The sequence below is a fragment of the Solanum stenotomum genome, chromosome 10, assembly GCF_019186545.1.
Source record: "Solanum stenotomum isolate F172 chromosome 10, ASM1918654v1, whole genome shotgun sequence".
Taxonomy (NCBI): domain Eukaryota; kingdom Viridiplantae; phylum Streptophyta; class Magnoliopsida; order Solanales; family Solanaceae; genus Solanum; species Solanum stenotomum.
This window is the reverse complement of record NC_064291.1, coordinates 9,239,033-9,250,707: the sequence shown is the minus strand read 5'-3', so window position 1 is coordinate 9,250,707 and position 11,675 is coordinate 9,239,033. Positions and strand designations below refer to the sequence as shown.

Below are 11,675 nucleotides of genomic sequence, written 5' to 3'. Positions count from 1 at the left end.
AATTCATGTTACGTAGGACTTAATTCGAGAGGAATCACTTTCTATCAGTTAAGTGAAATTATGATACCAATAAATTATATATATTGATTTAGTATCAGTTAAGCAAAATTATCAGCTTCAATGATACCAATACAACCATATGATATTGATTTAGTATCAGTTAAGCAAAAATTATCAGCCTTAATGAATGAAGAATATGAGTTGTAATTTTTTTTTATAAAGAATAGATATTTGTTGAGTTACTTTGAATTGGGGTATGAACATGTTATTATTTTGATTTTTATGACCGATTTTTTTTATATCTAAAGCTCGAATCAAAGAGGAAAGCAATTTTTTTTAGCCCCAAAAAAAAAAAAGTCCACGTGTCCGGGCAATGCTAGGCATAAACGTCTCAAGTGATCAACTATAACAAATTCGCTGATCACAATCTCTTTGATCGAAACCCTAAACCTTTGATCGATCATCGATCGAACGGAAAGGAATGAGCGAAGAGGGTGGAAAGATGAACAGAGAAGCTCCGGCAACGGTGGCAGCCACCGGCGAACCATCGCCGGCAAACTATTACTACGGGACATTTCAAGGAGTCGCCAATTATCAAACTCCTCCTTCGCATTCTCAATCGGTCTTCGGATTCCCTCAACCTATACCTCCTCCTGGTGTCCCCGTTGTTCCTCCGTGTTACTATCCTCGTGGTTATCAGACCGTTCAAGGTGATTTTCTTTTCTTCTCATAATGTCTTACAAATTAAAATGAGAATACAGAAAAGTCAAATTTGTTTGTAGTTCCATTTACTTTGTTGGATTTGTGTGCTTAAGTTGAGGTATAATTGGGTATGTCAAATAAGATCATTTGGACATGCTGGAATTAGAAATGGATTATAATATAATTAGATATAGATACTCCGTCTGTTTCATCTTATGTGGCAGGGCTTGATTTGAAACGGAGTTTTACAAAAGAAAGATAGGTTCTTGGAACTTATTATTCGGTTTAAGTTGTTACATACACCATCAATGTGAAAAGAAAATTACAATATCAAGTCAACCAAAGGATATTCTCATGTTAGCCTTGTCAAAATTTTCAAGAGTTCTAATTTTGAAATTCAGACAGCTTACATGCTACAACAGGTGGAGATGACCTTTTTTGTGCGACTCTGTATATGACTTAAATTTTTATTATTGGAAGAATGCCATGATATCTCAACCCATTTTAAAGTAAATCATTTCAAATATAGAAAGGCATCAGTTGGGTTTTCTTCTCAGAAAGGCTTAAGGTAGGGGATCCCATGTCACCCTTCTTTTTCATCATTGATATGTAGGGGTTAAATGATATATTGAAAATTGCAAATGCTAATGAATGAACCAGGGGTATCAATGTGAATTCCAGAACAATCTATAATAACCTGGAAATCTCCCATCTTCAATATGTCGATAATACACCAGTATCTCGTGTTGTTGACAAAGATCAATTGAAAATGTTGAGGGCGATTTCCATTTTGTTTGAAGCCACTTCTGGATTATATATAAACTGGAGCAAGAGTTATATTTACCCCGTTAATGAGGTAAGGGAGATACACAGTTTGGCTGAAATTTTAGGAGCTAAGAGTAAATCTAAAGTGATCCGGATTGGAGTATTGGAGAAATGTGATAAAGAAATGACAAATTGGAAGAGTCATACTTGTATCTGAGTGGAAGATAACTTTAGTGTACTTTATGTATGCTTATCTATATGATATCTCTATTCCAGTTTCTACAAGCGTAGTGAGAAAAATTGATACACTTAGAATAAATTTTCTATGGCAAGGCAATTGTGAGAAAAGAAAAATTCACCTAGTCAACTTGAATATCTATCAGTCAGCAAGAAGAAAGGGGGATTGGGGATTAAAAATTTGAAGATTTAGAACCAAAGCTTGATGATGAAGTGGTTATGGAGGTTTATTAGAGATGAGAACTCAATGTGGAAGGATGTAATCATAATCAAATATGGAGCAGAAGGTAATTGGACAATAGATCGTGTGAGCATCTCCTATGGGGGTTAGTGTATGGAAGTCTTTTAGTAACTTATGGCCGTCAATTATAAGCAAATCCAGACTCAAGGTAGGAAATGACTTGAAGACATCTTGTTGGGAAGATAATTTTCTATATCAAAGTCCATTGAAGTAAATTTTCTAGACATTTATAATCTTTCGTGACAAGGGGCAGTTATGAGAGAGTTGTGGACAGAGCAAGGGTGAAAACCTTAGCTTCAAAAGATTATTAAATGATGGGGAGATTGGTAGAATTACAAAGTTATGCAACACCTTATCACAATTCAAAGGGCCTCTGATGATTGCATGATATGGCAAAGGAAGTCAGGTTAAGGTCTTTGTCAAGTAAGCTTATAGAGATTATAATCTTTCCAACAATCAGGTTGGATGTTGGCCATGGAAGATGATATGAAGAGTCAAAATCTCATTAAAAGTTTCTCGTTTCACTTTGTTGGCAAAAGAGGTAGTTTTGAGTCTTTTGACGCAGGATAATTTGGTGAAGGAGCTACCAATTATGTTCTAGCTGTTACCTATGTGAGAACAAGAAGAGATAATTAACTATCTCTTTTTACATTGTAAGTGGACAAACCAACTTTGGAAAATATTTGTCAACCTAAGGGGAATTAGTCGGACTAGGTAGGAAGAATAACGGAAGTGCTAGCTAGTTGGAGCAGAGATGGAGGATTGTCCCATCTTTTTTACTTAAAAGATTCTAAATATGTTTTTGATATTCTAGACTACGTGTAAGAAGACATTGTTCTAGGAACCTACTTGTATTTCACTCTTTGGTTACCTACACAACTTGTTTAGGTCTATAGGATACCTTGTTCTATATTGTTTTTTACCATTCTTAAAGGAAATATTAATTGAAAGATGTCACTCTCTTTGGAACGAACTATAAAGGAACGAGCATCACACAATTGAGAAGAGGAATTACATAATTTTTCTACTTATAAGAATGAGATAGTTGCAAAGATAGGTAATCGAAAATATGTTTAGTCGTTTAAGCTTCACCCAACTATAATATTCCATCAATCCTAATTTATGTGAAGATGTTGGAGTGAACACGAATTTAAGAATGAAAGGAAGACTTTTGGAACTTGTAGTCTAAAATAGGTCATAGATAATTGCGTGATATGTTGCTCAGACTCTTCAAAAATGCCTTTAAAGCTAGTGCATTTTTGGAGAATTTGAACACAGGTGCGACAACATTTTGGGGAGTCCGAGCAACAGAGGTTGTGTTGCTATAAATCATCATATTAAGAGAAATGAGAAGTTTTAAGTTAATTGTTACTAAATATAAAAATGTGTCATTCTTTTTAGACTGACTAAGACCATCTCCAATCCCATTGTATTTTACTCTCCATTCTCTATATTTGAAGAGTAAAATAGAGAATTGGGTCTCCAACCACCCTCTAAAAAGCTTTCTTTCCTATTTATAGAGAGGTGAATAGTAGTTCTCCAAAATTGGAGAAATACTATTCATTCTCTCTGATTCACTTTTTCATTATTTTAATATTATTTCTATTATTTTGTAACTAACTATTATTTTTCATATAAGGCTATTAATTAAATTTTTTAATATTCGTAATTCCTTTTAAATGTAATACAACATTTTAAAAAATGTACTATTTAATATATTACTTTCATCCCGAATTAACAATATTTCAAATATTTTTTCAATTTTCGTCACTTTAAGAGATAATTTGATATTATTATTGATTTTCACTATGAAGAATGCACAAAATTTAAATGATAAGATGAAAATTTTAATTTAAAAATACAATACATAATAATTTAAATACAAGATAACAATACAATACATAACATAATAATTTTAAAAATCACAACAATAATTTAGTAATCCAGTAGGTCTTTTTCAGATTTAACAATATTCGGAAAACAAATAGTGTATGATCTAGAGAATTGTTGTGCTTGTGATTGCAGTTGTGCTTGTTGATTTCTTTTTTTCAATTATTCTTAATTCTTTAAAATTTTAGAATAAAATATAATTTTATATTAAATAAAGAATTTGAAAAAAAATAATTTTATATTACATGAAAATTATATAGGATGATTATTTTGGAAAAAGAAAGAACGAATTTATAATATGAAATAAGAAAATGAAATAGAAATAGAAATAATAATATAATATTGAGGAGAGAAGAAGATTCTTTTTTAGAGATTAAAATAGAGAATTGGGTTGGAGTTGGTTGTCTGAAAAAATAGAGAACTCTATATTTGGAGGGTAAAATAGAGTATAGGGTTGGAGATGTCCTAAAAAAGAAAGAGCGTCACATAAATTGGGATGGAGGGAGTAATTGATTTAAAGTAGTCTCCACTCTATAACTCGGTTTCTGGTTGTAATATGGAGGCTTATAGGTGTAACATTGATTTATGTTGAAGAATACCTATATCCAGTTATGCAACCCAATGCAGTTTTTATTTAATTTAGTTTAATTTCGGGAATAATAGTGGTGATGAAATTGCCATTTGAAAATCAATCCAAGAGAGTTGAAACCATGGTGTAGGGGTCACTTGTGTACTACTCGACTAATTCCACGAGGTAGTTGGTACCTCCCACTAGCACACACCAGGTAATTTTGTCTTCCATGACTTGAACATTTGAGAAGAAATCACCTAGTAATTATTTTTTATTGAGAAGGAATCACCTAGTAATTTTGTCTCGCAAGAAATAGAACCTAAAATCTCATGGTTCTCAACCCAGTTCATTGACATTGAATGGTACTTCTAGTCAAGTAAAAGGTATTAAAGTTCCATGATATGTTTTAAGAAGTTCAATGAGGTTAAAGAAACTACTAGTTATGTGTCCCACCAAATCTGGTGGTCTATTTATCAATCAAAGGCCAAATTGATCACTGTGTATAACATGTGACAATGTTTAACATTGGTTGTGGAATAGAGGATGAGGAGCGCGCTCATATGGTATTTGATTATTTATCCCTTAAGGTTCTCTGGAAGTGAATTCCCAAAAGTACTCTTGATTTTGTTTGTGTGAGTTGTGCATGCTTCCTTTGGTCCTAGCGTTCCAAATTTTAACAAAGATCACTGATTGTGAATCAAAAAAGGTAATAAAGAAAGTTAACTATGTTGAGAAATCATGTTATACTTCTTAATTCTTACAGAAAAGGCTCAAAAATACCCCTAAACTATCGAAAATAACTCAGATTTACCCTTTAACTATATTCTAGCTCAAAATTACCCTTCCTGTCAAGGTATTGGGTCATACTTACCCTTCTAATTACCAGAAGTATGTTAAGTGCCACGTGGATGCCACATAAGCGCCAAACATTTCCCACTTCCACGTAGACTAATAAGATTCCTAATATCTAATTTTCCCCTCATTTCTCTTGAGATACGATTTCACCCTTTTACCCTCATTTTCTTAGCTAGGGTAAGAAACGATTTCACCGATTTCTTCCGTTCAGATGACGAGATCAAAGACATATTAGCTGCTTTAAGATAAAGCATACCATTTAACAATTGTAAGATGGTCTGTTACCTTTATCTCAAAAAAAAAAACAATTGTAAGATGGTAGCAACACTTGTATTAAGTGTTGGTTGCAACAAACTGCTTATAACCATCGCTGGGTTTATTGTAACCATATCAAAAGCTTTCTCTTTCACAAACTTCCACGTAGCATCCTCAACTAATGTTGCAAAATCAACTTCGAAACCCAACCGCGAAATGAAGAAATCTGTGAAATCGTTTCTTACCCTAGCTGCAAAAATGTTGGGAAATGGGTGAAATCGTATCTTAAGAGAAATGAGGGGAAAATTAGATATTAGGGATCTTATTAGTCTATGTGGAAGTGGGAAATGTTTGGCGCTTATGTGGTGTCCATCTGGCGTCCACCTGGCACTTAACATACTTTTGTTAATTAGAAGGGTAAGTTTGACCCAATACTTTGACGGGAAGGGTAATTTTGTGCCAGAATATAGTTTAAGGGTAAATCTGAGCTATTTCCGATAGTTTAGGGGTATTTTTGAGCCTTTTCCGTAATTCTTATAATAGTTTGTGGAGGTTTAGCGCGTTTTTCTCTTCCACGTTTGAAAACTATACATATTATGGTAATTAGATACTAAAATATTTATGTGTATTTGGGTCTAATTAAAGCTTGTTAAAGGTTATGTGAATAAATTTCCTAGGGCTTTAGTTCAGCAGCAAAAGCAGTACAAGGAGAGAAAGGTATACTCACGTGTTTGAGTCCTGATATGAACCAAGTCCGGTATTTAAGTAGAGAAAGGTAGTCCATTATCCACCTCCTTTTGAGGCTGAAAACAAACAATTTCTTGATTGTAGTAAATGATAGGTCTGGAGGGAAATAATTATGAGATGGCAATAGAGAAGAGAAGAATTGGTCTTTCAATATCAACCTCTTAAACCTTTTTTCTTTCCTTATTAGGTGATCTTAAATGTGTTATGAGAAGTAAATGCCATGGCTAATGAGTATTGTTACCAAAACCTTCTTAACTCTCTTAGTTGATAGTACTACAACAACAACAACATACCTAGTGAAGTCCAACTAAGTGGGGTCTGGGGAGGGTAGAGTAGAGTGTACGCAGAACTTACCATTGCCTCGTGAAGGTAGAGAGGCTATTTCCAAAAGACCCTCGGCTCAAGTGCATCAAACCCTAGTAAAAGAAGAAGAAAACAATGAAGAAAGCACAACAATTAATAAGAAAAGCGATGTAAAGTCTACATGAAAGAAACAATAACAACAACCTTTCTTAGTTGTTAGTATAAGGCATAAAGTTTTCTTGTTCGCTATAGAGTGGTTGTTTGATGGGATGGATTAGGAAAAATATCCCTCCAAAAAATCATGCATAAGAGAACAATGTTTGGCTTGGGGTGGAGGGATTAGGGAAAAAGATAATTCCCGCAATGCTTATGCAATATTTTATTGGCCATAATTTTGGTTTGATTGGTAAGACGAAATACTGCTCAGTTTGGCTGACCATATAAAATGGAACTCCTGCATAACTTTGTGCAGCGTTTGGTTAGCGGTATTAAATTATACCTGCATCAAGTATGCAGGATTCTATATATTAGTAATTTAGAGATAAAAGTATTCAACAACAAAAAAATGCCTTTGAAGTACGTAATTCCTACAAAATATTCTTTGTTTTGTTATTCATTGGATAACAATCATGATATTATTTTTTAGCATATAACAGTCCCAAAGGACTGGTGTATGTTGGGTGTTGTTCATATAAAATCATATCTTTTTGTAGATTTTCTACTTTCTGGTATACTTCTGGTATACAAGCATGTTCATTTGTTTGAATTTCAATAAAATTATTACTTTATCCAAAACAGTCCCTTCATTGTTATTCACTGCATAAATAATTGGTTTGTGTCATAGGCTAAGGAGGCAAGTCACCTAAGAAAAGATTAGTGCAGATGGTGTAGTCTAAACCCCTTTTTTGTATTAACAATTTAATTTCCATCAACCATTCAAAGTTTTAGTTTCGAGTCTTCTTTTCCACTGTGCTTGAGCTGTGTGCATCTGAAATGTATGATAACGATTTTCATGCTATATGCAAAAAGAAACAGAGAAAAGGAGGTCATTGCTTTTATCAGCTCACCTGGTATTCGTGTTGACTGAGAATTGATGTTCATATGGCAATACCTGGCAATTTGATGTGATTGATTTAGCTTGGTGGTTGGAACATTTCCTTCTGAAATTACCTGTGAAATATTGATGTTAATCAGTTTGATGTGGACTTAAAGTGGAAGAGGAGTGAATCTCTCTTATTTGTCTCTCAGTTTCTGATTTAGACCTCACATTTGTTTCTGTAAGAAACTAGTCAAATATATTTTGTTTATGTATCTGTGTAGATAAAGTTATTTTGCAGTAAGTATGGCGAGAATTTTGATAATGCTGCTTTAACTAAGGCATCAAAATTATGGAGAGAATTATATCCTTCGGGGTGGCTTAGAAGATTTGGTTTGGGATTTCCACAATGCAGGTCTCAAATTTGAAACCCTTGCCTGCGACAACAGGGGGTTGGCCTGGCCTTCTGGGTCGAACTCGTTGCACGGGGCTAATGTGGTTTACCTCTCCTATGTGGTTTGCGAGCTATTACACAAGAGCGGGGTTTACCCTGTGCGCACCCAAAGGGTAGCGACTGCGGATTCCCTTGTCATAAAAAAAAATTATGGAGAGAATTTAGTCAATGAGGCTTAACTTGGCATCAAATTTACGGAGATAATTTTGTCAATGAGGCTTTAACTAGGTATCAAAAGTATATAGAGATTGATCAACCAGACATTAACTATGTTTCTGATACTGCCTGCTTTATTGAAGTCCGGATTGCATTAGAAGTATAAAAATAGGCAGTTTTTTCTTTCTTGATATGCAAAAGTAAGGCATATAAACAGGGGGATACTTGTCAGTTTTGAATACTTCCCTGTATTTCCTTTCAATCAAAAGTGGAGAACTATGAGATGATTTTCATTGCTTTTGGTGCTTTGTGTAGTGTATCTTCAAAGGGGATTGATCCTTGGCTATTCAAAAGACTAATGTTTAGACTTTTATATACCATATTCTCATTTTGGCTTCGCTCTGATTTTAGGTTATATTGTTGCCGAAGGTAGACCCATAAGGGAGCATCGGCTTCCTTGCTGTGGTATGGGAATTGGCTGGTTCTTGTAAGTTCCTATATTTGCCTTTCTTTGCCTCCTTTTCTCATTTGTTTGTCTGAGGAACTAAGTGATGGAATAACCTTCACTGACTTATTATTTTGGCTTAGGAATTCTTCACTCACCAAATTCAGCCACTAAATTTTAGCTAAGAGAAAAAACGAGGTCAGATGTTAGATTTTTGGGCAACAAAAAAGTAAATGCACACAGGGGTAACAACTTAGAAACATAGAACCTAGTGTGACATTTTCTAATGGATTTACTGGATCCTGACATTAATGGACCAGATCATTATAAACTAGATCTTATGATTCGGGGAAAGCTCAACCAAAAATTTCAACCATGATTTGTTCTCTAATGCTCTTCTGACTTTATTTGCAAGGTTCATTATTGGTTTCTTTCTTTGTGCCATTCCCTGGTACGTTGGAGCTTTTCTTCTTTTGTGTGCTCGGCTCGATTATAGAGAAAAACCTGGATTTATTGCATGCACCTTAGCAGTAAGTTTATTCATCTCTTGCAATATCAATTCATTTATTTTATTTTATTTTATTTTTGATCTGGTATCAATTCATTTATTTTCTTGAAAATGGCAATATCAATTCATTCTTTTCTTTTAAATGGCAATATCAATTCATTCTTTTCTTTTAAATGTCAATATCAATTCATTTATTGCATATGTTTTGTGTATAATGGCTTTATTTGTGCAATCCGGGGTTTCACGTGCGTTTTCTCTCTTTCTCTGAGGTTAACCTATATTGGCCTGACACTTGAGGGAATAGAGATATGAGATTTTTAACTGTATAACATGTATGGTTATATTTATATGCACTGGCATTACTGAGTGATACTAAGTTAACTAGGCCTTTTAATGCTGGTTTACCTCTGCACAATGTAACTTTTCAGATCTCCATCTTTGCGCTAGAAACTTGGTAGGCTAAGAAAGTGAAAACTGGAAGCAGTGTGCTGACCATTGTGCTTCATAGTATATAGTAGAGAGGGAAATCTAATTAGAAGTTAATGTTGTCTGCCGATGGATTTACCTTCCCGCTGTTTTCAATTTCAAGCAAGTAGCATGAAAGATGATTTAAGTCTTTTTATTGATACCTGCATCATGTTGTTCAACTTTGTGGACAGGCAATTCTAACAAGTTACTGCCTGTTGCAAGTTTAGTGTAGTCAACGCTCAACAGTCTTTCCTTCTATCATGGGCATGGGACTAGGTTGATGAAGTTGTCTCAGTGGAAAAATGTAGGAAGTCCCTTGGTTTATTGTCGCATCATATTGTTGAGCATTGTGTAAGGATGTCTTCTGATAAGGAACTAGGAGAGGAAATTCTAAAAAGCGGACTTGCGTGTTGCAGTAAAACTTGCAGACTATAATAGATGAAGTTTGGCCTTCCTAGACTAAGTTTCTAGCTACATATTTCTCGTTTGACTGTCTTCTTTAATTCACATATCATAAGAATTCAGAAGTTTGTTGGCTGAGTAGAAGAAAGTAGAAATACATATGAGGCAGCACATTGCCCTTATCCTTTGGGAAGGATGTGATAGATGGTTCGCTATAGACACCTCTCTTTCTTCTTTGGGGAGAATTTGGGATGAGTGGTATTGAAATTAGTCTAGTTCCTAAATTGTATACTTCTTGTAACAGTATAGATATGTGCACCACATGTTCAATTACTCTAGAGCTCCTCACATTATAGGTTTCCCATATACTGTAGATGTGTAACATATTACTGCCTTTTCAATTGTAAACCTGTAGAGTGAGTCCAGTGATTTTCATAAGCACATAGAAGTTTGAGCATAGATGCTGTTTGGGTGGCTCTCTGTAGAAATTTTTTATCAATTTGCTTGTACCAGAAGTTAATAATCTTGAATATAGGAGGATCAAGAACTGGAGGAGTTATGCACTGAAGGCTTTAACTTCTGGACGTGTTTATATCCTCATAAACCTTTAGGTGTGACTTCTCTAGAATCGTTAAGAAAATATTGTTAGACAGACTTGTGAATTGCAAATATAAAGAAAATATTGTTAAGAAAATGCTCCTTTCATGAGTATAACATCTTTGTAGTAAACCTTTTAATCGTTAAAATAGGACCAAGTGTTGGCATTTTTTAGCTAAATTTGAACAACAAATATGTTCCTTTAAAGTTGAGTATCTGTTGTTGGCTCGTTGGTGCTGAAGGGGTTGAATAGTTTCAGTTACGGACCTTTTGATAACTAATTATTTGCTGTTGCCAGAACACCAAAGGAAAACATGGTACCAGTATTTTCACACTTCTGGTGCTCTGTGCTATTCTTGCATATCTTAGTTATTCTGCCTAATGTCATTTGCTTTGACTATGTTCATTTTATTCTCTCATCAGGCTACACTGGCTTTGGTTGCTGTGACTCTTGGTGTAACAAAGGTAAATTATACCTGGTGAGAGACTGATTCATGCTGCAAATGTTGTAAATTTTCACGCATATATATATCCATAAAGGAAAAAAAAAAGATAAATGAAAGGGAAGGGAATTTCACGAATATCACCTAGTGGGATTTCACCGGGTATGTTGTTTGGAGTCGTCGTTTATTATTGCAATTTGTATATAGCAGATACCAACTGAGTGATGCTTATATTCTGGTAATGAAATTTTAAGTTAGTCTTGGTTCAATGTATTCTTCTAAAGTATTTATTAAAATGGCCAATATAAATGCAGTATTTGATTTTATATTCTGGTAATGAAATTTTAAGTTAGTCTTGGTTCAATGTATTCTTCTGAAGTATTTATTAAAATGGCCAATATAAATGCAGTATTTGATTTGGAAGATTGTACTACATTGTTTTTTGGATTCATATGGAAGAGGTTGACAATACATTTAGCATTGTATCGTTTTATTTTGGTCCATGACAGTGTCTCCTCAATGTCTTTTGTATTGGTTTGGAAAAGTTGGGTTACAAGGACAGTAAAACATTTTTCGGAAAAGGACCAAAAATGAATCTGG

At 34.2% G+C, this 11,675-nt stretch overlaps 1 protein-coding gene across 1 annotated transcript; it reads left to right on the top strand.

The window, feature by feature from the left end:
- The first annotated feature begins 339 nt into the window (after nucleotides 1-339).
- LOC125841677 (60S ribosomal protein L18a-like protein) lies at nucleotides 340-11,340 on the top strand. The gene is made up of 4 exons (XM_049520844.1): nucleotides 340-710; nucleotides 8,624-8,699; nucleotides 9,073-9,187; nucleotides 11,056-11,340. Exons 1-4 carry the CDS (start codon nucleotides 482-484, stop codon nucleotides 11,113-11,115), a joined length of 480 nt encoding a protein of 159 aa, XP_049376801.1. The 5' UTR covers nucleotides 340-481; the 3' UTR covers nucleotides 11,116-11,340.
- The last annotated feature ends 335 nt before the right edge of the window (nucleotides 11,341-11,675 follow it).